At 38.4% G+C, this 27,435-nt stretch overlaps 1 protein-coding gene across 10 annotated transcripts in view; it reads right to left on the bottom strand.

Moving 5' to 3' along the window:
- LOC141440309 (uncharacterized) overlaps window positions 1-27,435 on the bottom strand; it is a 50,238-nt gene that overhangs the window by 8,829 nt on the left and 13,974 nt on the right. For 3 of the 10 annotated variants that reach the window (XM_074104781.1, XM_074104784.1, XM_074104789.1), the window contains 21 exons: window positions 21,040-21,152; window positions 19,624-19,740; window positions 17,774-17,897; window positions 17,010-17,118; window positions 16,644-16,746; window positions 15,881-16,077; window positions 14,039-14,182; window positions 13,360-13,426; window positions 12,477-12,582; window positions 11,924-11,997; window positions 11,691-11,776; window positions 10,185-10,241; window positions 7,043-7,102; window positions 6,098-6,238; window positions 4,551-4,668; window positions 3,972-4,185; window positions 3,480-3,598; window positions 2,577-2,711; window positions 2,077-2,231; window positions 1,460-1,592; window positions 443-600 (listed from right to left, as the gene is read on the bottom strand). In XM_074104781.1, the coding sequence (XP_073960882.1) occupies window positions 443-600; window positions 1,460-1,592; window positions 2,077-2,231; window positions 2,577-2,711; window positions 3,480-3,598; window positions 3,972-4,185; window positions 4,551-4,668; window positions 6,098-6,238; window positions 7,043-7,102; window positions 10,185-10,241; window positions 11,691-11,776; window positions 11,924-11,997; window positions 12,477-12,582; window positions 13,360-13,426; window positions 14,039-14,182; window positions 15,881-16,077; window positions 16,644-16,746; window positions 17,010-17,118; window positions 17,774-17,897; window positions 19,624-19,740; window positions 21,040-21,152 (2,530 nt within the window). The remainder of the gene's footprint in view (window positions 1-442; window positions 601-1,459; window positions 1,593-2,076; window positions 2,232-2,576; window positions 2,712-3,479; window positions 3,599-3,971; window positions 4,186-4,550; window positions 4,669-6,097; window positions 6,239-7,042; window positions 7,103-10,184; window positions 10,242-11,690; window positions 11,777-11,923; window positions 11,998-12,476; window positions 12,583-13,359; window positions 13,427-14,038; window positions 14,183-15,880; window positions 16,078-16,643; window positions 16,747-17,009; window positions 17,119-17,773; window positions 17,898-19,623; window positions 19,741-21,039; window positions 21,153-27,435) is intronic. The other 7 variants (XM_074104788.1, XM_074104790.1, XM_074104782.1 and 4 more) reach the window with 6 other exon arrangements.

Below are 27,435 nucleotides of genomic sequence, written 5' to 3'. Positions count from 1 at the left end.
GACTGTACCAGGGTGGTGGCCGCGTAAATTTTTACAACCATTTTTACGATGAGTTTTTCGACAGGTGTAATAACCCAGCCGTATTAGAAGTTGACTTCGCAATAAGAGATAATAAGCTGAAAATTCGTAGATATCGAAAAAAAAATTTTTTCTGTTTCAAAATAATGAACTAAACCGTTTGACGAAGTTAACGCAAATCAAGTAAAACACGGTATATATGTACATATTTATGACATCGGTTATACGCTCACTCTGGCGTCAGTTCAGTCCATTATTCTGGTAAGAATGATGACAGAATTATATTAAATTTACAGACAAACTTATCCCTTTAAAGGATATCTAGCAGTCAACGTTTTCACTTTTAATTTTTTTTATTAGTTCTATGGTGTATGTGCACCATGGACGAAGATAGAAAACAGGACAACCTGTTTAGGCGACTGACCTGACGTTGTGTATCCAGGAGTGTATGTCCTTCGGGCGGTGGACCCTCAGCTCGAACATCTCTGGCTCGGCGGGCCCGCTGCAGATCAGGTACAGCCCGCGGCCCTCCGCGCCCGCCTTCTCCCGCACCAGCAGCTTCACTAGGGACACTACCCCCGTCTGCACGAGACAACATATACTATTACTACGACTACTTGGTCAACACTAAACAAAACTCTTTCAAGCATATGCTACTGAACAAATTTCATCATCATCAACTCGTTATCTTATCAGCCATAGGGCGTCCACTGGTGGACATAGGCCTCCCTCATAGACCTCAAGTCGCTTCGGTTGGAAGCGGCCTGCATCCACCGTGAACTCGCGGTTTTATCCAGGCCACTGTACCACAAAAAATACAAGTGCTACAGTCACCAGCATTAATATCTGCCACAGAGGAGCGTGCAAAAATATCTGACACGTCCTTCCGGCCCTAGAAATAGAGTCGTATCAGATATTTATGCATGCTTGTTTTGTCAGATATTGGTGCTGGTGACTGTACAAAACGACACAATTGTTAACTTTCTTATACAAAAAAGTCACAATTTACGTAGAATTTCAGCACCTGTAACATTTGTGGTAGGTCCAGGTCATCCGTCAATCTCATTGGTAGACGTCCTATGCTGTATATCTCGGTTTAAAGATCTTTATTTCTCATAAGAATAACAATATTTCACTTACATGAGAGAGAAATATTACATGCATAAAATATAATCTAAGCTAGCGAGCGTCTAATGTTAAAAAGTCGACGGTCAAAATATCGAAAGTAGGTTAGGTTAGGTTAAGTTCGATATTTAGACCGTCGATATTTTAACTATCTATATTTTAATTTTCGATATTCAGATAAATGCCTGAGGGTATTCCAGAAGTATAGGAGTCATGGCATAAGGACGATGTGGAAGGCAATAGCGCGTTATGAGCATCCTGGGGTGCTTGGTCAGCAGAAAGGAGTTCATAGTAAGGATCATAAAAGCTCGTCTACCTTGTTGTCGGGCGTGAAGAATGTGTATTTGTTATTGTTGTCGTGCAGAAAGAACAATACGTCTGTCAGCACGATCACTAACAGCGTCTGCATCTTGCTGCGACCCTGCATCAGTGTCGCCACGCCTTCGAACCTAATAAAAAAAGTGTCTCGTTTTTCAAGTTAATTCCGAATCGGAATTCCGCATGTACAGTCGGAGTAAAAAAAAGGTTCGTCATCCTGCTTTACCGATTGAGTAGGACATACTGCGTCAACCTGTCAACCTGCTAAACATAATCAGGTGACCATAGCAACCCTACCACTACACCTTGGCACTGACAAACACTGTCAATCAAAAAGAACATTATTTGATTGAAACTTTTACGAAGTTGTTTATTAAAAAGGTTTTGTATTGATATGAAACTAGATATATGTTAGAGGTGTATACTATTTCGACCCTTGTTATCATGTCAAGTAAGTATAATTTGATATGCACTTGTCTACTTCGTACTTTGGTTTCAAAACGTACTAAGAGTCTCTGACTTTGTAATGTAAAGGAATCAATTTAATAACTGACGAAGGTTTTCCTACCCCCGCTGTATGTGGCCACACTAAGAGCGGCTACAGCTTTCACTTACTTGAGTATCCTATTCCCTTGCAGGATGTCACTTTTCTTGAACTTGCGTCCCTTAAAGTTGGCAAACGATTTGGCGTCGATCCGATGATATATCTCGAGCTTCCTGTCCTCCCGCTCTTTGGCTGCCACCTGGTTGTCCACATCGACTAGGATTTCCTAAACAAAATGATAACATATTAACTTGTTAACTGATGGGAAGCAATCACCGCCGTCCACTAATACTTATATCATGAATAGGTCAATCAATGGTAAATAATTAAGTGACTATACCGTAATTATTAACTCGGTCCTGGTTTTATTATTACTTTCAGAAGCTCTTTGCCATGTGGTTGGTAATTAATTGATCGGTCACGTTTTTATGTTTTTATTGGACCCTTCTTTACTGTGGTTTTCATATGGGCCAAAGTTACCCTCCAACGGGTCAAAGTACCCCGACCTTACGGTATGTCTTCTCATTCTGTCCGTGCCCAGCGGTGGGACGTATATGTTATACACACTCACCTTGACGCCGCAGAGAGCTTTCTGCAACAGCTCCCGCTCATTTATGTCGTCGCCGGCCGTTTTCAGCAGCGGCTCCAACAACAGCGGGTATTTGGTTAGCCTCTGCGCTACGAACAACACACACTCCGGTACGCCCTGCAACCAAACAAAATAACATTCTGTAATAAACGGACAGTTCACATCTTTAATCGAATATAGCTCAACATGTTTCTGACTAATTCGTAGCACTTCCTCCGGTAACGGCACGGTTATCCATTTTACCATGAGCGAGTCTCACGACAGTTGAATGTTCAAACAAAATTACACTTGAAGCTAAAGGAAATAAAATAGTTTATGCGTGTGTTCGATACATCGCCATCTATAGTTCATCTGCTGAACTAGATAGCTTGCTAATTAATCAAAATGATCGATGCCCATTGACATTCATGAACCTCAGCAGTTACAATATAAAACACAAAATGTGGTGGCGCTAGTATCGCGCATCAATATAAATAAGGTTTTTAAGTTTGTTTGTCACTGTTCCATTGCAATCGGCTTCGAAGTAAAAAGTCCAAAAAACCAACCGGTCTCTCATTTCGGGCACCCAACTTAACAGCGTGTTAGGTATGTTGTTATCAAATATCTTAAACTACAAAAATCCAAAACATACAAGACAGGGCACAGTAATGTATTACTAAAATAATTTATTTAAAGTAATGCTAAGACAAATAATGGTTTAGCTGCATTTTAAATTTACAAATAACTAGCTGGTGCCCGCGACTCCGTCCCGAGGGATAGGAGGATATGGACAAACTATCTGAGTACCGAATTTCATCTAAATCGGTTCAGCATTTTCGACCTGAAAAGGTAACCAACAGACTTACAAACTATAGCATTTATAATATCCTATTATTTGTTGCTTACCTTTTTCCTGAGCAACGGGTTCTGCTGGCACTTCCGTATGAAGCGCGCAAGACGCGGCTCCCGCGCGCAGCACTCTTTGAACACGTCCACCGCGTCCCGATGCCGCGAACAGAACTCGCCTGGGGGACAATAGTACATTGCGGCTTAAGGGTGGTATACAGTGAATTACGAACCAGAGTCTATTAGAAGCCCTCTGGTACGTTTAAGACGTGGATCCGTGCTTAAGGCGTGCGTGTTTAAGGCTATCTTTTTGTTTTTGTTTTTTCATTTAAATCGGTAAAATTTGTGCTTCTTAAAACAGATGAAACTAGAATGCAGTACTTTTTTCCAACCAAGTCTGCATGTTCACGAGCAAGTGTGACGAAACTAATATATTTTTTCTTCTCAACGTACGTACAGACATGTGGTCGAAACGTCGACATAAATATAACTCTAGTGTCGTCATAAGTCCCGTTTATGGCATTTAACTTTGTAGTAAAATGTTATATTCACCGTAAGCAGCCTTCAACCGATGCCTCGCGGGCGCGGCGAAGGTATCCGCCAGTATGTCCGCGACTGACGCAATTTGCGGTGACGCGTGCTGTCTTGCGCGTAGTCTAGCGAGCAACGCCGCGTGCAGAGTCCATAGCTCCTCCACGCACGGGAACATACGGGACACCTGCGCTGTAGATATGCCCGGGAATCGGAGCATGCCTTCTGCGAACATCTGTAAGAAAATAAACATAGTGGGTATAGGTGTGCATTGGGTCGATTCCAGGGCAGTCGGCGCTAGTTTACGTTGGGTTAGGCAGGGTTAGATTAAGTTAATTCCAGGGTAGGCGGCGTTAGTTGACGTTGGGTTAATATAACGGTAGTCAGCGTTAGTTGACGTTGGGTTAATTCCAGGGTAGTCAGCATTAGTTTACGACTTACGTTGGGTTAATTCCAGGGTAGGCAGCGTTAGTTTATGTTGGGTTAAATCCAGGGTAGACACTGCTTGCCTTGCTGGCCTCAGCAGAGCAATAGGGTTTGCAGCCCCTACTGAAGTAAGTCATCATCATCTAAGGATGTAAATATTATATAGTTACAAACCTTTTGCATAAGTCTTATTGTTAAACAGTGGTGTTTTTCTGTCAGTATTAGCTCGTATATATGCTCCTGCCTCTTGGTTTCCCTGTCCCCGATGGCTCTGGAAGCGAAATTGAAAATACTAAATTTTTCATAGTAGTGGAGTATTCGCAAATGAAGCAATGTGAAAATGATAAGAAGCAACCGCTACAGAAAACCTAAGAGAAGCTTTGTCTGATGTCCAGTCGGTTATTTGCAGTAATCGGACTAGGCAGTGGAATTTCCCGGGATTTAGCGTCGTTATCTTACTATGGATATGACTTACAATACCGCGAGTAAGCGTTGAAAACACTGTTTAGTTTTTATAAGTAAATAAGTTCCAAACATGAATATGTAATATTCATAAAAATGTAGGTAAGTAAATATTTTTTTACTTAGCTTATTTATTTTTTTAACTTTTTTTGTTTGTCAACTTATTTTTCAAAGTTTCTGTTAAATAAATGTAATATTTTATGAATAAAGTAAATGTTTATACTTATTTATACTAGCTAAAAAAAAACCACCAACATTCCCGGAATCCTTAGGCACATCCACGTTAAGTATAACGTTTCAGATCATTTACTTCAAATAGCACAGCTCAATCCGATCAATGTTTATTTGTCAAGAAGACCTTATGTCTAAGTGGAAAGAGATAAGTATATTTAAACGGCTGAGGAATAGATTTAAACAAAGTAGCTTTTTTGTGTACGTGTTAACTAGTGATAAGTATATTAAGAAAAGTGAATCAATAAAAACACAAATACTAAATTGCGAGTCTAGAAATTGAAATAGAATAAAAATATCAGCATAGCGTATGAAAATGTGGTTATTTTCGTAATTTCTGATAATTTTTACCCTGTGATAAAGTTTATTTCGTGTGCTACTTGAAGGTTTTTTAGTGATATTGATTAAAATGACATTTATCGTCTGTTTATTAAAAATCCTTTCCTTCCTATTCTCAGAACAAACAAACCACAACAACTAAGGGGCGGTCCAAGAGCAGAACACCATAGTGACCATTAGTGACGTAATCTAACGTAATCTATTACGTCACTAATGTCATTATTTAGTTCTGTAAAAAAATATTATTAAACACCATGATATTTGACGGATTCAGTCGATACTAATATCAATTACCTATTACCTCACTACTCCCCAGCTATATTTTCAAAATACGTATACAGGATGGACATTTTAAAATCTGAAGGAAAGTATACATTCCTTCGGTTTTTTTTTTGTCTTTTTACGTTTTTACTATAGTCTAACTACTGAAGATAGTTTTTTTTTAAGAGAAACGAGGTAGTGAAGGTAAACGTAAAAAGACAAAAAAACAAATCTCGACTAATATAGTTTCGTTTCTTTTTTTTAAAAAGGAACGTTTTTTTTACTAATTTTTCCTTTCTTCAGTGTTAAGAGTACTTTCCCTCCAGTTCCCTCCATTGGGTGGCTGTGGCTTTGCCTTGTTGTTAGTTGTGTAACTGCCCTACTCTACGCGCTCTGGGACCGCCCTTTGGCATATAGTGGGTTCTCACTTGGCGAGTCCTTTGGGCGCGCCGGCCGCCCACGTGTCGGGCTCGGACGCCCCCAGGCCCAGCAGGATCGCTTCCTCCCCAAGCAGGTCCGGTGTTAGGTACGCTTCCGGCCATTCTGACGCGCCCGCGTCGTCGGACGCGCTGGAAGATAAATATGTGTTTGAGAGGGAAAGAAGAAAGAACGAAGACCTGTTGTATATGGCATTACAAGAGATAGGGTATTACAACACCTACCGATCGATTATCGGACGATGCCATCGATTTATATCCATTGACACCGATCGATTGGTGTGGTAACACCCTTAGAATGCGCAGAGTCGGGACCCTAAGGTCAGGAAGGTAAGGGAAGGTTAGTATTTTACTAGCTTTACTAGCTTTTGCTCGTGACTCCGTCTGCGTAAAATTCGTGTATCGCTATCTCGCAGGAACTATGCTATTTTCCAGGATAAAACTACCCTGTGTCCTTCCTTAAATCTCAAACTATCTTCCTACTAAATTTCATATAAATCGGTTTAGCGGTTTAAGCGTGAAAAAGTAACAGACAGGCGAACAGAGTTACTTTCGCATTTATATATTAGTTTGGATTCAATGATTCGTCAAAGAACTAAGACAATTGTAAAAGTGTTATCGAACAGAAAACAATTTATAAGGTAGATACTTTTAAGAAAGCGATATTAATAAATATTCGATTTTATTTAAAAAAAAAACACTACTAATTTTACTTTCAACTGATTTTCTTCTTCGCTAAACATTAGCTGCATATCTATATTTTCATAAGAATATATAGGATGTGGTAAATTCAGGAGTTATCAAATAAATAACGTATTATTAGTAGCACCTGTAGCATATGTATTTCTTACAGGGATCAAGTATTAAACCTCATATTATTAGATATTTTTTGGCTATAATATTATTTACCGTATATCGATTTCATCGTCGACTTACTTGCTTTGGTCATGTTTGTGGTCGGAGCCATCTTTGTCGTCGTGACAGGCGTGGCTGGTGCTGAAACGAGTGCATTGGTTATTCGCCGTCTCGCTCTAGCGCGGTCGCGGTATGGCAACACAGAAGTGAGGAAACGGATTAAACGACTGAATATTATTGGCACAAGTTAGAACATTATTTTTGTTATGATAATAAATTAAGTGCGACTGTTACTCTATTGGTAGATCGCGTAGTATAATAGATGTTTTTAAATGTTTTTCATCGATGTTTTTTTTATTAAAAACGTAATAACGGACAATTAATGAACGGAAACATTTGCCAATAACTATGAAAGAATCCTGAAGATTATGTATAACTCAACCCACCTGCCGAAATAATCAGGATTAATTTTAAAACACCATGAATGTTTTTTTTATGTCGAGCAAAGTTTATAAATAAGAACTGGTAGTTGTCAGCCAAATTATTTGAAAATAAATTTAGTCAGTTTCTTTCCAACTAATCACAGTATTTCGTTATTCATTATATGAATACAACCAACTATATGTGTGGATTAAATAATAAGTTTTGATGTAATCTCTTAATTTTAGCTCAAGCTGTTTGGTTTAATCAATATTGTTGTTTTCCAAACCTGTTTTTTTTTTTTTACAAAAACATCTAGTATAATCAAATCATTTTAGAACGTTTCTGTGTTGCCATAACCAAACATATGATTGGTTCAGACAGGGTCAAATGACAAACGACGCGACAAATGGTATCAATAAAAACATTAGATCATTTTTAACAGCATTCCAGCTGTAAATTTTAAATTCATCACAAACAATCACAAAATACATTCTGCAAAGCTTAAATAATCGAGAAGAAGCCATAATCACTCCGTAATACTAAATAAAAAGTCACTTTCACAGTTCAATAAGGAAAAATGCATGCCAATCTTTAGTATAGCTCAAACAACATAGCTTGAGCCCTGCGACCGCCGACATTTCTATACAATTTCTAACTAAAAACCACGAAATTGTTAAGGATGACAGCTGTCACAGGACTCAAGCTATTTTGTCCGAACTACAACATAAAAAAACAGTAATAAAATTAAACGCTTAATTAACTGTATAGAGAATCTGAAATCCATAAAACGTATTCGAAAAAAAGAGGGGACCACCAGGCTGATAAAAAAATAAGGATTCCGTTTTTTTCCTTTTGAGGTACGGAACCCTAAAACACACCGATTCCGAACTTATAAGAAAGCTATTTAACAATGACACCAACTCCTTAAGCCCAGTTTAGACTTGCAAGAAATATCGTGCAAGTTGCAATACGAGTACATTGCGAAGCCGTGGCTTACGAGTATCAAGTGATCAATCAAGCGCCACAATGTAATGCAACTTGCACGAATTTTTGCAGTTCTAAACTGTGCTTTATGCTGTTTTACACATAGATACTGGATCTCCGTATTCGTAGCAAACATTTATTAAAGATTGCTCGTTAAACAGCAATAAAAGTTAAGTTAAAGTTAGCAACACGTTGTAAATAAACTATCATGACTAGTTTTCTCAGACAAAGTATATTCAAATACTGTCCTTATTGGCACGGTTCTATGTTCTTACAACTGAGCTTAAAACACTCTATCTGACGTTTTAAATTTCACACTGTACGGTCACGATCGTTAATTTGGGACCCCTTTTAGTGAAAAAGTGCTTTGAATTGTCATACGAAATGACAGATATTCAATCTTAAGTGGGTACCAAATTAACACCTATACTTCGTTTATTTTAGCATTTGAAAGAAGTTAATCATTTTGACTGTTTTCATTAAAAATACTTTTGAAAAATAAATCACAGCAAATATACATATTTACATTATTTTGGTTCCATACGTAAAAGTTACTATTTTTCAAAAGCGTTTTTCAATAAAAAGACTCGTCAAGATTGTTCATTTTTTCCAACGCAAAAATAAACAAAATACAAATAAGGTGTAAAAAAAACAACGCAATCCATTCGCCCCGAAGAACGTAGAAAGTATCTCACCGGTAAAATGTTAGCGCGTTTTCTGGTAGTCCCCTCCCTCAAATACGGACAACCTAAAAAGTTCCTCAGCAAAAACAAATCGAAACAAAAACGTATCGAACTACGACAACAATTCCGACCAGAGTACGAATAACTACCTCCATAATAGATAGAAAGATACACAAGTAAGGCGTTGTGGATGACACGAACCAACTAAGAAGACTTTATTGATGTGTATGACGTGGCGTACTGACATGTCAACTCAATTAAATCATAAAAAAAGGCATTACTGACTCATTTTGAATAAAAATAAACTAAAGAAACTCCCTTGAACAACCTTATAAGACAGTCTGCAAATAAACTGAGATTAGGCAAGAGAGACCACAGCTACTTAACCGTCATAGTCGATTGTGGTCAAACGCTAGCCAATTTGGCACGTAAAAGACCTAAATATAGGCCTTTTGACTCTTAAATACATTAGCAATCTATCGTATCTTTGTTGTAACACCCAACATTCATTATTCATCAAGATAAGCTTGATGACAAATTATCATTAAAATATACTTAAAAACTGCAAGAGCGAGCGCTCTGATAGACCAGTAATTAATACCTTAACGACGCTAAAGTCAAAAGTTATTTTCATTAAGTTGATTCAAATAGCATATAAACATACTTAAGATAGAGATACACATGTTAAATTTAAGCCCGTCTTTTTGGGTCGGGGGTCAACATATTTATTAAGGTAATAGCGGGCTGTTCTCCGCAATTCGACGACTTATTGCGCTTACTCGACGTGATGCAATTATCGCATCGAATATGGTTACGAAACTATAACTTTCTATGTCATACATACACCTACTTGGCTATATATTTTTATTTATTTATTATTCTTTATTCTAGGGGAAAAGATAAAGGTTTAACACTATACAGCTGGGCTATAAACACTGCTGACGCAAACAAAACACACCTAAAAAAACAACCTGTCGAAAAAAACTGAAATAAGAATCGCGTAACCAGGAGCCTATGACCGCGTCGACGGTATCAACAAAGAGAGAGAGAGAGAGAGAGAGAGAGACAATGGCGGTGACATGTGTGATGGGTAAGAGAGAGACAGCGCGATGTCGCAGCATTCCCGCACTTACTGCACGCCGAGCTTCGTAGCCACGCGACGCCACGGCGAATAGCATCCCTGCTTCTTGCTAGCGTGCCGCGGGAATAAACACACGCATAAGAATTGAAGCTTTTGACGGTTGGATAAGTCGCATCAGGGAGTACATCAGTGTAGTGCGTTTAACCGACTTCATAAACTAAACATTTGATTGATTCATGCGTTACTTTGCGGGGGTCTATATCGATGAGCAACATTTTGTCTCGCTCCTCCGCTACTATACGAGTACAGCTGCGTCTGTAAAGCCCGGTTTAGGCTACGATTCCAGTGCGAGGTTGTGTTTTTCATTGAAAGCATCTACTACTGATTCTTTCATACGATTTATTCTATCATATAATTATAATCAAACAATAATCAAGTAATCTAGGAACAGTTTCTGTTTGTTAATTCCTAATGTGCATTTACAAAGTTTTGTTATTTGATTCTATCATTGTCGATATACTGAAGTCTATATAAGAAATAAAATTCTTCATGTATTTATAATTCAAACATAATGTGATTTTGGATGTTATTAGTCGGTCTTTTGTACATATAAGCACATACACTTATAGAAAGAACTACCTAATACGATTTATCTTTGTGTTTTGCGTAACCGCTGTCTTGCTTCTATCGGCGAACAAGTTGTTTGGGCTATTTCCGAGCGGAAAAACCAAGGTGACATTGTAATCTATTTTTGTGGCCAATATAATCAAGAAATAATAGATATTAGAAACATTAAAAATGTAAAAGCAAAATATTAAACTGAATTTTGAAAATGTCACCGCAATTTGTCCACATTTCAATGATTTTCTTTATAAGAAGACATTTTGTCGACACAAATCAAACTAATTCGAAAAATAACACAACCAGCTTTAAGACAAAATAAACGTGGCAAAATCTGAGCGCACATAATTTGAAAAATAAAAGAAACGATGAAGTTTAAACGAAAACAAAACTGCTGAAAACTAGCAATGGAACGAGGCAATCAAAATAAACAGTGTATATAATTGAAGAAGTGTATATACTGAAGTATACTTTCAACAATAAATTATATCACAGTGTCACATACTTGTGTATCTTCTTATAATTAAATCACATTGTTTCGCAGACACTGCAGTGTCCCAGCAACTAAACTCTGACATTTCATTAAAAATTCGGCATAAATTTGATCGCATACAAATATACAAAACGCTGCACATGTCTGAGCGCAAAACAAATTCATAATGCATAGCTTAAGTAGCCCATCGGCATCGAGCGTGGATCCAAAAACCTTTGCAACAATGAAAAAATAAAGCCGCAAAATATATTCTACACAAAACTACGCCCGTCTCAGTGGCTAGTCGTTATACAAAACGTAATATATATTTATTTATCATTTTTATATACAGTTTTAACGATTATGTGCCAGTGTTAAAACTTTGTACAGATTTCAAATTTAAGTGCCTGAGTGAGTAAGTTATAAAAGATTTAACTTTTTTAATAACTATATTTTTTTACTTACCTATTTGGCGTTTGAGACTGGCTGGAAACTGAACTACGTTTACTGCTTTTGCCGCTCGCTGCGCTTAAGGATTTACCAACTGATGTCTGTAAAACAAAATTGGAAAGTTGTTTTAAAGGTATTCAGGTTTACCCAGTTTCATTAAAATAAGATTCAAACAATGCCAATAATGAAAGTGTTCATAAATAGCCTAGACTAAAACACAGTAACGCTATATTTCTGTTTATACTCACTTTTGACGATTTAGGCTTGTTGCATTCAACAATGTAGTCTTTGCACACGTTTTGGTGTACTGTCATTGTGCAATCTGTAAAAAGTAAAATGAGAATCATTAATTTAATCAAGTATAACATTTCGAATTACACTTACGTCCACTTGCAGGCTTTTTAATCTAGGTTTAAGTGGTCTTAAGTCCTGTCAGATCCATAAGTACAAGAATTATTAGTTTAAGCCCAAAATCGAGATTTAAAAAAGCCTACAAGACATCCTTACAGTGTTGCTGTGTTGAGCTTGTTTATTTATTTTTATGCAATAAAAAGTTCACATGCATACATACATAAAGGTACAATACAGTGACTCTTTATTATACACCGCAATTCATTGTATGTACATACATACATACATCGTCATGCGTTGGCTTGGCTCTTGTATTCATTTTTTTACTATAGAAAATGACAGACAGAAGAAAGTTCCACAATCGCACTATCGTAAGTGATTAGGGAAAACGGAAACAAATAGGAAGGAAAATACAATGTCAGAGCGAGACAGTAATATAGTGGTAGTTACTCTCGCAATAGGCTTGGGGCGTGTCGGCGAGCGCGCGCCCGCACCAATCGCAGTCCGCGGAAGACGACGCCGTCTGCCACGCATGCGCCGCTTTGCGCGACTTGTCCTGAAACAGAACGTTCATTTGAGTTAACTAAAACCAAAGAGTCTCCTCTCTCAAATAAAAAATGTTAATTGAATTGCACGTCTGAAATGGGCAAACTGTTGAAACTTCTCAAGGCATAAATGTTAACAATTATACACGGTTTAAACAAGAAACATTTTTTTTCTTACTTTTTATTGAACTGTTTCGCATAAACGTAGGTTTCTTTCCTTTACTGAAAAGCTCAATGGTCAATTTGAAACATAGAAAACTATGATGTGCCATGGCTGGCACATGATTTATCTGGATCGTGTCGATTGATTTGGAATGCAGTGATATCTATCTCACGCGCGATCGTTCCAGATAAGCCACGCCACCATCTCACCTTAGAAGTATTCTAGTTACCTAGTATATAAGCTAGCATACCCCCCAAACTTGATGTTCAAAGTAAACTTTTTATGGAAAAGAAAGACGGTCCCGCTGCTGCGTTTAAAAGCCTTATTGTCAAACGGTACAGAATGATGGTAGAAGAACATGGTGAAAGGATCGCGAACGACGGACACAATACGGCCTGAGTTTGATCAAAGTTATTGAGACTTGTCCTTTTGTTGTGCTAGTAATCGTGGGAGGAAAAAGGCGTTTGAAGCGAGCGGTCAGAACGCTCAAATCTTCATCACCTCTGTCCATGTGACACATGCGAACATATGTTTTTTTATTTTCACACAAAAACCTACCTTTACTGCTCTACTACATATTGATAACTATAAATATAGATTTTTAGTGAAAATATTTAAGACATACCTTCTTTTTTCTGAAAAATAAACTGCCTCTCTTCCGTCTCTTTTCAGCATGGTGGTCATAGGCCGCTCTGTGGAAAAAAAAAGATTGACAATTAAAAAAAGACTAATCGCTATTTCAATTCAATTTTGAAGAAAATAAAGTGAATCATACGTGAGAAAACAAAACATGCCACACTAGAAAAAAAAACGAAAAATTTAGGAAAATCAACACAAGAACAAAAGCAAAGCTTGTGCTTCATTTGCCATGCTAAAAGTGACTGACAATAAAAACAATTCTGACATTATTTTTCAAAAAATTCAAATTCATACTTAACTTGCTTTACCTATGTGAGATCTTGAACCATCAGTAGGTACTAAGTTAAAAAGAACTTTACGTACCACACTTACGGTTGAATCTCTATCGCCGCATCCTTTCACCCAACCACCAGGCAAACTGTCTCTAACTGCTAAAAGCTTAAAATGTTGTTTACGTCGATTTTTAACAAGAAATCGGCTTATCTTTTATGGTACTCAGGTGCAGTGGCGTTAACGCCGTCGATATCCCAACAATATATCCAGCAAGTTCGCTAAATTATTTGCAAGGGTGGAAATACATAGTACATACCTAACTCACGCTCCTCAATCTCCAGTTTGTCTAACGAAAATCTTCTCTCCACGGCACTGTAAGGGTATATACTCACTGTTCTAAGAACGCCAAGCGATGGAGTCCCAAATGTTCCTGATGAGTGTTGTTCCTTCTTCCTGGTAGCTGAGTCGTGGCGCCGACTGTAGCTGCCGATGTGTCCTCGTCGCTCTCCGTCTCACTCGCACCGCCAGCCGACAAGCTAACACGGAGCGAGACAACACTAACGTACAGTGCGAGAGGGAATGACATGTGTCCAAGTGACATTTAAGCAAGCCTCGTTATAATAAAGAGAAGGGTAGTTTCATTATTTTATCTAACCAAAATTTAAATGTAAAATGCTGTTACAGTATGATTTTTCATTACTTTAAATATGATAGAAATAAGTACCGTCCCTCTCACTCTCGTTTTATATACTATTAGCGTGAGCGGGATAGCACTATACGAAGTTCGCCAGACGGACTTCGTATTATAAAGCACGAGCTCGGACAAATGGAACTACTTATTAGGAGTTAAAAGCCATATAGGCGCCTCGCACTTTTATCTCACGTGAAATTTGTATTCTTCTTATTATTTATTAGTTCTGCAAAGACACTATAACATGATTTTATTGTCATCCTCTCGAGTACTGTACAAGCACAACTATGGTCATAAAATGCGTTAAAATGGCCATAGCTGTACAGAGTGCAACTAAAAATTGCTCCAGTTATCTGGTCAAGTATTTGACGTATTGCAAAGCAAAAAAGTGCGTACAAAAATAAAACATTAAAATTGGACATGCACAAATTGAGAGTGGTTAGAAATATTCAAAAAAACCGTGCTTTTTTTATAATGTCCACCAAAATTTTTATTTTTTATTACTTTTATCATATGTGCACACCGTCACTTCTGAATATTTCTAATCAGTTTTTAAATTTGTAAAACACATGCACACAATGCGAAAGTTCATTAGAGCTTTAAAAACACAATCTTTTTTTTTAATAATTCCCTTTGGCTTGAAATCGCCTATAGCTGCCATTGAAACCACAAAATTATAGTTTTTATATTGAGTGTATTATTGTAGCGCTCTCATGCAAGAAGTTAAAAAAAGCATTTTTATTTAAAAAGTTTTAGTCGTCCAACGAATATAGGTACTCGTACCAAAAATCTTGCTTACTTTATCGAAATGATATGATAATCCCATCCCATTAATTTTACTTAGCGGAAGGAAGAGGTTGCCATTTCAGAGCTTTTACTGATTTTATTTAGGTATTACGATGCTAGAAGTAACTTTCCACTGTAAGCGACGGCGGATGGGCTACTGTATCAAAGGCGACAAAATCTTGTTGTTTATTGAATTTCACATAATCTACTATTAATTTAGCCAAAGTTACTGTATTCTGTGTTTTAGGTTAATTGTTTGTACTTTGAATCTGGTCGCCTCGTGAAACCTGCGGAAATCCTATTCTTTGTAATGGTTTTCACTGGGTTTCACTTTAATAAACCATTTTTATTTTTTATTTTTTTGTTGCCGGGAACAATACATTGGACATATGACATAACATAAATACATTGGACATTCAATGTAAATATGCTCGTCACTCGTTCCTCAGATCCCCCCTCCCCTAAATGGGTGAGTAACTTATCGACGGTTCCATAATCCTACACAATTTTGCACACGTTGTAACCACTCTTAATATCTCTCGAAATTTAGGTAAATGGCCACTACCTAACACATACAAACTTTCGATTGATAATATTAGTAGGATTCCAGTGTCACGAGACCTCTAAAAATGTCAGAAGTAATTTTCGAATGGCTCCTTAATCCTACACATTTATGGAGGTTGTAACCACTTTTAATAACTGGGGAGGTTGTAACCACTCCTGATCACGTCTCTCTAACTTGAGATAAAGTCAGTACCTATTCCTCGGACCGGTTACTAGTGCTACTGACATGTTGGGCATGGGCTGGGGCGGCGGCGGCTGCACGGCGGCCACAATGCTCGGCGTGGACACGGACTTCTGGAGCGGCAGGCGCGCGACCAGCCGCGCGCTGCCGTCCGCCGGCGTCACGGATGTGCCCGCGCGCAGCGCCGCTGTCACCTTCTCGAAGTCTTTCTGGAGGCGGAGGTTGGCGTTTTACCCGAGTCGCAGGCGAGGGTTGAGTTGAGTCGAGGGTAAAATGGGTTTTATGAATGAGTTATTTGCTCTATTTTTCTCTTCGATTGCAAGAAAATTAATAAAAAAAAATATCGTCTAAGTCTATCAGTACTAGTCTACTGGAAATGACGCATGTAACCGCATGGTACCGTGTAAAAAAAAACACCCAAAATTCTGTTTTTATATTGCCCTTTCTTTCAAACAATTATTATTTAAACAATTAAATAGCTGTGTAAAAATTCCAACTCCAATTGACTGTTGGAAGTCTAGAGTACAGATACTTTTTCCCAATCGTAAGGCATTATTGGTAGTTTAATAATATATGACATACGTAAAACTGCTAAATGCTTTAGTAACAGACAGGGCAGATTGTCTGAGTCAATGAGTGACAACGACGTGCAGTCAACGTTGAGTATTACAAAGTCACACTCAGCATTAAATACTCAACAATCAGCACTCAACACTCAGCTCTCAACACTCAGCTCTCAACACTCAGCTCTCAACAGTCAGCAGTCAGTACTCACGGCTAAGTCGTTGTCGTTGAGCGAGTGCGTGGAGTGTCGCACGCGCGGCGCCTCTCCGTCCGACTCCACCGATGATAGCGACGCGCTGTGTCCGTTGAGCGTACTGCAATGTCATATATTTTAATTATTTTTACAACAACACTATTTGACGGCCGGATAGCTAAGTGGTTAGAGAACCTGACTATGAAGCTTGATGTCTTAAGTTCGATGCCTGGTCGGGGCAGATATTTGTATGAATAATATGAATGGTTTTTCTCGGGTCTTGGATGTTTAATATGTATTTAAGTATGATTGGCATTTTACTCACTTATTTTATAAAAAAAAAATACAATCATACTTCGCCAAATTGCAAAACAGTTTGTGTACCTGCGTTGTCGGTGGGGTTCGGGCGCCCGCGCGCCGGGCTCCAGCGCGGCCCACGAGCTGCGGCGGCCCTCCTCCCGCCGGTCCCACAGGCCCCAGTGCCGGGACTCACCTGCGGAGCACAATAATATAGTCCAAGAGACCCTTCACCAGACTAGGCCCAAAGCCGACTCTCAAGGTATGCACGGGAAAAGAAATCGAGTGAATATTTCTCAAATCGAATAAATTTCGTTTCGTTCTGTACAACACTTTTAGTCATCATCATAGTATAGACGTTCTACTGCCGGGCACAGACGTGCTCTCAGAATGAGAGGTCTTGAGCCGTAGTTTCCACGAGGGTCCAGTGCGGCTTGGGAACTAAACACTCACGCCATCGAATTGCTTCGCAGGTTGTGCGATTATACGATGTTTTCATCGCCGTAAAGCTTATGGTAAATTTAAAATGTAATTTTGCATATGAATTTCGAAAAGCTGAATGTGCTACCCCGGATTTGAGCTCATGATATCTGCTTGAGAAGCCACAGGTCAAGCCACGGACAGAACACTGGTAAAAGGTTATAGTTGTAGGAAAGTTTGTGTTGTGGTCATATTTAACGTTTGGGCTCCACAGAAAACCAGCGTTACTGCACAGAACGTGTGCAACTAACTTAGTTTTATTGCTAGTTTTAGTGTTATTACTGTGGTGGTGGTACTGATTTAACCATAACAAATCTCTCTCTTTGATTCTCTCTTTCTTTCTTTCTAAGAAGTCTCTATTAGATTCTCACCGCTTCCTTTCCGACTGTGAGGGAAGAAGTCCAAGTGCGTGGGTGAGGAGCAGTCGTTATCCGCGACGCCATCTTTGCAGAGCGACGGGCACGACGTGCTGAGTCTACTGATGCCGCCCGCTTGCTACAATGGACAAATTGATAAATAAGTTACAGATAGTGCCACGAGAGTTGAAATGAATGACACACACACACACAGCTAAGGTCTATTCATCCTTCCGTGTCTTATTATGTAAACAAACACTTCTCGAAGACACTGTTGTATACTTAAAGAAACTCACAAAGTATTGAAGACCCCCCTGGTGTTGCAGATGTTTATGGGCGGTGGTGATCTCTTAACATCAGAAGACCTACTTGCTAGTTTGCCATCCAGTCGTATAAAAAAAAATACTACCAAGTAACCAATGAAAAATATCATTTCGAATATGATTGCCTTCAATAATCGAAGGAACGAATGAATAACCTCAAAAATATCTGCCATTGCAATGTCTAGATTGTCTATGATCGTATTGATGGGAAACGACAACTTATCGGTATAGATAAATGTAGCAATCAATACTTAATGTAGAGATTTACTGTAGTAATAATTACTCGGAATTGTTGTGGTTGATTTCAATATTTATTTTAAACGAGGACAGACACGGACAGTGCGTAGGTGTCTATTACGCTAAACGTCATTTCATCTTGAGTTGAATCTTAAAAAAGAAGAAAAAATTATAATGAAAACTTGGCTGTTATGGTGTTCAACCTTTGCCTTTTCCACTCGAGGAAATAAAAATAAATAAAATAAAAAGAGTTGAATCTAGAAATGTCATTCGATTCGCTACTTCGCTTGATGTCGTACGTTACGGGTGCTCTTTTTGTGATATTTCTGACGACTTGGCTTGCTTACGGATTTATTTATGTTAATAGCAAAATAATCGGTCACGTTATATGTATATTTTATCGACTTTTCCAATCACTAGTCATTGTCTATTATCACCTGTGACGTCACAATTGTTTACAGGATAAGACACGGAAGGATGAATAGACTTTACTTGAAGTACTGATTGCATAAAAGGAGAATTAATGAATGAGAGAATGTCAAAATTCCGCTGTCATTATATGACCATGTTCTTCTGTGCATGACCTCAACTCTGGCGACACTACCCATTAGCACTCAATTTATTGAATCAGGTATCACCACAGAACTTACTTATACTTAGTAATTAGAATAAAAGCGAACACAATACGATGTATGCCGTATACGGATTAAGGAGTCATGCTAAAAATTCCACGTGGATTGAAATTTCAATCTCTTCCGTCGCTATCTTACATCTTTCTCATGAGGAATTAATTTTGACGCAAGCTATTAAAATCATTGCCTCACATCATAAGTATACCATAATGTTAGAGCCCTCTTCATGCGTTCGTAGAACATGATCAATGATTTTTACGCTGAACATTTTGTGATCAATCCAAATCCAAATACATAGCCGGATATTGAATCTGATTAATATCTCTGTAAACAATGTCATAAATTCTGCACATCTTTTTGTTGTTATTGTTGACGGTGTGAATCATAAATCATCCTTATCCAAATAAATCATTTTTGAAAACTGTTTATATACGTAAATACCTGTCGATTACTTTTTGAATTATTCAAATCGAACATTCCATTCAAAAGATATTACGAATTTAAGAACGCGTCCCGGCTTCAGGTGGTCAGGCGGTTATAGTTTTTGGGAAACGGAGTTGAAAAATGTGGAGTGCTCTTAAAACCTTTTTTTATGAATTGTACCTGTGCGGAGCCGGGGCGGGTCGCTAGTGTTATTATATGTTGTGGTAGTTGTGGTGTACTGTGTACTGACCATGAGCGGCAGCGGCGCCGCGCGCATGCGCTGCACAGCGGCATGCAGCTGCCGCAGCTGCTGCAGGCTGTCGTCGAGCACGCCGGGGCTGTGCGGCGTCACGCTTATGGTCGGCACCTGCCAACAACAGACACGGCACACCGTACATAACATATATAGCGCCTACTGTTAGGGCTCGTGTCGATTCTTGACCCCTTTAAGACCCCAGCGCCACTCAAAAGCCTATTTTGGAGCTAGTAGCCATATTAAAAGTGTAGTTAAGTATACATTTTAGGTTAGTCCTGATTAAAATATTAAGCCTCGAAGTCTAATGAAACAAAGGGTTTTAAAAATATTTAATAAACTCAACGCGTTTTTTCAAAGTCAAAGTCAAAAGAGTCAAAGTGATTTATTTGTAAACATAATTATGTATAACTGATTACAGTGGTGGAAAAGTTTGGCATGCAATATTATATATATTTTTGGTGCGATATTTTAAATTTATTTCTCACGACACCGAATTGATTTAAACTACATATTTACATATTTCTATACAAATAAAAAATAAATTAAATACTAAGTTTCATTTTAGATAATTTTCTGACTTAACTAGACCTGTGTTTCACTTCGACACTATAAAGTTACATTTTACATGGCAATACTGGCAACATACTGGCAGTGAGCAATAGTTGCGGTTCATTTGAACAGTGTTGCCACTTCATACTTGCAAGAAAATTATACTTTGTGATATAGCATCGAGAAATGGGAGACTGAAGGCTAATTGTAAAGTTTCACAAACTGCACAGTTGATAGTTTTAGTTACTAAATTATCAACTTGTGTTGAAAGCAGCGCATACAAACATTACCCATTGTATTTTATTTAGGTTTTTAAAAAAAGGCTTGGACCTTTAAAAAAGGGCTATTAGCTTTTTTAAGACTCCGGTTGGTCTTTTTAAAAACAGTAGCTCATAGAAACGATGGTTTCTAAAAGCTTGTGTTGTCCCTCCAGACTAGCCTTAAAAAGAACTTCGGAGTTTTAAATCTCGGGCTAAACTGCTGGAGGTTTCAGGACAACACTACACACACCGACTTTTCTTCTCAATATCAAAAATTTACGAAGAACTAGTGCACTAAGAAGGGATATTTCAAAATTTTTACAGGATAGGCAACTAGGCTACTTTTTATTCTTCCACGGGAACAAGACAGGAACACAGCGCTAACTTCCTGAGTCACTCGCCTCACCAGCATACGGGCACAGGGGGCTAAAGCAAGTTCACATATACAAGAAAAACGCGCAAGTCGCATTAAATTGCGAGGCTGTAAAGCGAACAAGCATCGAGCGCCGCAATGAAATGTAACTTACACGATTACAGGTCTAGGATGGGCCCAACTTGAGAGGACACCTGGGGGGCACAGAGGGCACGAGGGGACACTTACGACTACCTGCGCGCGGGCGGCGGCCATGGCGGCGGGCGCGCGCGCCACGTGCTCCGTCACCTCGTCCTCGCTGCTGTCCGAGCGGGAGTCCGAACTGCCGGCGCCGCCCTCGTCTGGAACAAGTCGACAATCAGGTAAAACACACAAACATAGTATCCACATAAATAACTTTACAAGTTCTAAAATGTCTCACTTGTAAAGCCGGTTTACAGCTGTAAGAAAAATCGTGCAAGTTGCATTACATTGCGAGGCCGTCAAGCCAACGAGTGTGTAGCGGTCAATCGAGCGCCACAGTGAATGTAACCTGCACGATTTTTCTTGCAGGTCTAAACTGAGCTTTACTCATCTGGTGCGAAGCAAAATGCAAAAGTTCTATTAAATGTATTGAAGAAGGAACTACTGCAAATAATCCTTTCTAACCAGCAACTGTGATGTTCGCAAAATTGCTATAATTTTTTATTTGGTCTGAGACATCAACAAACTTACAATACAATACAATGAGTCTTTATTGTACACCACAACAGAAGACAGGTATACAAAGAGAGAAAATGAACTAAACTTAAACTAAACTTGCTAAAAGACATGTAAAAGCACCCTTACGGTTTTTTTAGTAGTAAGTATAATTGATTTTGATTGTTTTTGATATAAATCCGCTTACGTTAAGAAAGCAACAAGCTGAAGGCGTCACGGGACAACCCAAGGACTTGTTGCTCTGCCCTCTATTAAAAAACACCCTTAATCTCGAATATACCCTCGGTTTTACTTCCTCGCCCGCCGTTAAATGTTTACGACAAACATTTACAGCATATAAAATGAATGTACTTACATGTCCTTGAGTATGTATGTTTATATCACAAGGTTTATATACCCGTCCGTGCCCCATACCACCATACCCAGGTCTAGTTTGATTTGTTTGCTATCCTTATTAAATTTGGGAAAAAACGCGATTGTGAAAATAAGCTTCAGTAAAAAAACAAAGTAGGACAACTAGTTAACATTTGGGAAAAAAATACAAATGGAAATTTTGCTAAGTACTAAATATTTCACTAGCCCTAGATCAATTGGTGTCAAGTGTCATGTGATATTTATTATTATACACCATAAAGCACATGAAATCAACTGTCATAACTCAAAATTTGGGGCTTTTAAGTTAAGTATATCGTGAAAAAACGAGTTTTTAATTTCATGGGCGATACGATAAATGAAGACTACGATGTAACTTTCAGAAATTTCCACGGGAAATTAGCAAAATCCCGGAATTTCAATTGAACTATCGGATGTTTACGGGTAGGTACAAAGCCGCGTGTAAAATCTAGTTGTAAGTTATTATTTTTAAGCTCGCTTTCTTAACGTCTCAATTCGCTTCTGACTGTACAGTCAAGGGCAAAGATATCGACACGGCCAAAGTTGCAAAAATATGTATACACGGCCTTAATATTAAGTGCATACATATTTTTGTAACTTTGGCCGTGTCGATATCTTTGCCCTTGACTGTACAGTGTACACAGCGATCGACGCAACGTTTTCCCGCCCGGGGCACGTTTCCCGCCGAGCTGCAAACTTCGTTAACACGGGAACAAATGAATCGATAATGCCTTTTTATTTTCGCCGGAAAGTTGGTATGTTACGTGCAAGTTGGTGTGCCGGTAAGAGGAAAGTTTCACCGTAACATTCCAAGTTAGAAGGAAACAAACTTGCCACAAAAATAAACATTACACAACAAAGTTTCATATAAAAACAATACAATGGGTAGCGGTATCAGCTTATTATGTAGCTGGCGCTGGCCCCGAAGTCTTTCAGGCGGACTTATCTCTAAAGCAAGGTGCTCAACCCTTGCACGTGTGGTAGCGGAGTAGCAAAGAACAGGGTTGCAATTGATTCATTTGGCCATCCGGCAGCAACGACTGAATCAAACAATAATTACTGCATGATGAACGTATTCTGAACTGATTCTGTTTAAGTAAGTTTTAGTCTTAAATTTAAAAGTTTCTGAAAAAGTCTGCCATTTCATTAAAATAAACAAGTCCTCTCATTCTGAGAGGAGGCCTGCGCCCAGTAGTAGGACGTATAAAAGCTGGGACGATGAAACGTAAAATCCCCCCCCGAAAGTATACAAGCAATTCGCAGGGATCCTAATTCCCACATTATTTTAATTACGCAGTGTGAATGTTTGAACAAACAATGGTCTATTGTTGGTGTTAAATTCACTAGTTTGCAATCGGCTTTTACCGCAGCTCTACTGCAGGTTATCTTTTATTTCCTAAACCACATAACAAGCTGTATAAATGTGTTTGGGAAGAGTTCACGGGGTCAGAGTGCATCGGCTGCAATCTCACTTAAAGCCTACTACTTGAAATAAAACTTGAGGGGATTACTTGTACACATGACATGAGACATTTAACGATATCGCCATAAAGAAGCCGTATTGTCTAACGCGCTGACGTTCGCGATCGCATTCGCCATCTCTTTCTACTCTCGTCTTATATCACGTGTGAGAAAGAAGTGGTGAAAACGATTGTGATTTCAAGTGTGTTGCGCATAGGCAATAAGGCCTCAGGATTAAGTAAGTATTAGATTTTCTTCCAACTTCGTCCATGCAGAGATAATTGGAAATAACTCTTCATCTACAAAACTACCTACACCATTATCTTCTCCAAATAGCTACACTCTTGACAGAGTGCTAATCGTCTTTGGACGAGGATCAGTAGTCGACGTCCATGATGGCCTTCTGTGGAAAATAATGGAGGTTGCCCCCTGCTTGCCTGCCAGCCACCGCAGTGCTGGAGTCCAGAGTTAGTAGTCAACATAGTGTATATATATATATATATACGTAGCGGTTATCCCCTTCGGCCACTTCGAAGGTTCGTAATCAGTTGCGGAAGAAAACTTTTTCGGTCTTGTTCGAAACCGGTTGCGAACGAAAACTATTTTGTTCTTATACGAAACCAATTACGAACAAATACTTTTTGTTCTTGCGCGAAACTAGGATCAGTGATCGACTTCTGGTTTTTTACTGAAGCTTATTTTCACAGTAGCGTTTTTTCCAATCAGTATCGACACAGACACAGTGTTGACGGAGCTCCGCTAGCGGAGCTCCTACTTTCGTGTAGTTTTGGCCCTCCGGGCCGATGTATAATTAACATAACCTAAACCTATTTCTATTTATATTTCTGTGCCGTTTTAAAATTGCGAAAAACGCGATTTTGAAAATAATATTGTATACCTTTTATTTTATTCAACAGGATGGCAAACGAGCATGTGGGTCTCCTGATGGTAAGAGATCACCATCGCCCATAAACATCAGCAATACCAGGGGTATTGCAGATGCGTTGTCAACCTAGAGGCCTAAGATGGGAGTCCTCAAGTGCCAGTAATTTCACCGGCTGTCTTACCCTCCACGCCGAAACACAACCTTCAAGCACTGCTGCTTCACAGCAGGATTAGCGAGCAAGATGGTGGTAGCAATCCGGGCGGACCTTACATATTGAAATTTGTGAATGAGTTTCAAAAAAAGATTCTATATTCTCTATGGGGGAACCAGTTTAGAAAACAGAACTATTTTTCTTCATTCAAAACCAGGTTTCCGAAAAAGAAAAATAATTCTGTTTTGTAGTTTTAAACTTTTAGTTTCCAAAGTGGCCGAAGGGCGGATATCATAAACTAGCTGTCGCCCGCAACCCCGTTCGCGTAGAATTCGTTTATCGCTATCCCGCGGGAACTATACAATTTTCCGGGGAAAAAACTATCCTATGTCCATTCCCGGGACTCAAAAGTATCTATACACCGAATTTCATCTAAATCGGTTCAGCGGTTCAAACGTCAAAAGGTAACAAACAAGCATATAGACTTACCTACACACTTTCGCATTTATAATATTAGTGGGATATCATATACGTATAAGTTAAGTACGCGTAAATTATTATATTACTAAGCCCATATATAATATAACGCGTTCTTCTCTTATTTTTCAACTTAAGCTATTCTAAAACGTCTTTATATAAGAAGTTTATCCCAATCCGAACACCGCCAAGCGCACCCTTCAAGAGATTAGAAGTGTAAAAGGAAAATTTGAGAACAAATATATCCCATGTAAATATTTACACCGGGAAAAACTCACAAGTCCAAGTAAAGAAGACCTCTCGTCCTTGTAATCATATCCTTTGCGGGTGCGTTGGGGGGGGGGGACAGGTGTCTGGATGCACTGGTTGGATGGCCAATGATCATGACCCGGATGCAGAAGTAGGTCGGGACGGGTCAGCCTGGATTATGCATTTTGTATGTTCGGGAAATGTGAGAGATGTAGTCTCTAATAGACTTGGCTCAAGGTTTGGGAAGGGACGCGAATGGGAATTTTATGGTAATGCTCCGGGAAGTTATGTGAATTTTTGGAGGGTATTATGATGAATGTTGATTTGTTTTGGGTGGAGTTGCTGCTAAGTTATGGATATGTTGTGACTTTTGAAAGCGACGCGCAGTAGACTTACGACAAGGATGAAATAGTAATACTTGTTATAAAAAATATTATACAAAGGAGATTTATTCAATAGTATGTTTAGATCTTACGAGGCACAAAAAATGGATCCAACAAACTTCGGTTCATAGAATTGTCAGTTTATGCGTGTTTAAGACTCATTTAGGCGTTTTGTGGTACAGTCACGTCTAAAAATATGTATACAAAAACAAGGTTGCATAAATATGTAGTCATACATTGTATCAAAAAATATTTATCTACTTACTGACACCAAAAATTGTATTCCATTAAACTTTTTCAGTATTATGTAATCACAAAATGCTTCAGAAAGTTGCAATACTTAAATAAATTCCATTTTAAATGTATCCACCTCGTAGGCAAAAATAAGTATACATGAATGGGGTTCCATATACACATATAACCAATGACCAATTTGGGAAATATTTGTATACGCCGTTTGATTCATAAATATGTAAACACGATTTGATATTTTGTGATTCGTTTGGAAGAATTACTGTTTTGTTAAGATTACATGTCTGTCTCTTTCGTAACCTGCATGCGGGCAGGGACATACATACTACGAATCCATACTCATTAAAATAATATTATATACTGATGACCCGTTCCGGCACAACACGGTTACGGTATACATAGACCACCGTGAATCACACTATTTATTTGTGAAAACCGCATCAAAATCCGTTGCGTAGTTTGAAAGATCTAAGCGTACAGACAAAAAAAGCGACTTTGTTTTATACTATGGAGTGATGATTGAAAGTAACTCTGTCTGTTCCGGTATCACGTCGAAACCGACTGGTTTCGACTGTCAAGGGGCTGAACATAGGGTTACTTAGTTTTTATCTCTCAAAAGCAACCTTAAGGGGAGAAAATGGGGGATGAAACTGACTGGAGGTGAGCTGGATGAAATTTTGGTATGGATATATTTAATTTTTTATCAACCATCAAGATCACCAAATACTTGGAAACGTCCAGAGTGGTCATTAATATCGACTAAGCCAAAGCGATCAAGTTGTTCGGGTCATCCACTGAGGACAGATCCACTGAAGCATCTATAATTTGCAACAACAAACCACTAACAATTAACAATATAATTAAAATAAAAAACAAAAAATGCTTAGTGCACCTTTCTGAGAATGACCCTAAACTGAAATACTCAATATTTACAAGTCTATTCAATCTAAGGACTGTCAAGTGCGTCATAGAATAATCGTGAGATAGACGTATGCAGTGACAAGTCCGCACTGTTTTCGTGAATTGTCAAATCAGTTAAATATACAACTTACGATTCTATGCCAGTCAGACGAAGGTTTTGTTGTTGCAGTCTGGATACATATTTATGAATCAAACGGCGTATACAATTTTGCCAAAATTGGTGTGTTATATTATATATGGAACCCATTCATGTATACTTATTTTTGCCTACGAGGTGGATACATTTAAATGGAATTTATTTAAGTATGCACTTTCTGAAGGCATTTTGTGATTACATAATAACTGAAACAGTTTTTAATGAATACAATTTTTTGGTGTCAGTAATAGATACATATTTATGATGAAATGTGTGGCTACATATTTTTTTCAAATTTTTTTTTGTGTATACATACTTTTAGACGTGACTGTACTACTCTATATGTATTATAGAAGTCTATGGAGCTGTTTCACCATCCATTGATTAGTATTAACCGACGGTTAAACGCCTCTCCGTCTATTCGAACAAAACAAATAGAGACGGCATCACACCTAACCGCCAGTTAACACTAATCAATGGATGGTGAAATGGATGGTTACCATGCAATTATATCTAAGTTAATAAGAGTAAAAATAATTAAAACAATACCAAAAACTGCATTTAAAGAAAAACTTTGTAGTCTTCTTGCGAGTTAATTTACAGATTAAAATAAATT

The sequence above is a fragment of the Choristoneura fumiferana genome, chromosome 22 (assembly GCF_025370935.1).
Source record: "Choristoneura fumiferana chromosome 22, NRCan_CFum_1, whole genome shotgun sequence".
Taxonomy (NCBI): Eukaryota; Metazoa; Arthropoda; class Insecta; order Lepidoptera; family Tortricidae; genus Choristoneura; species Choristoneura fumiferana.
Note: the sequence above shows the minus strand (reverse complement) of the source record. Positions and strands in the feature narration are given on the sequence as shown.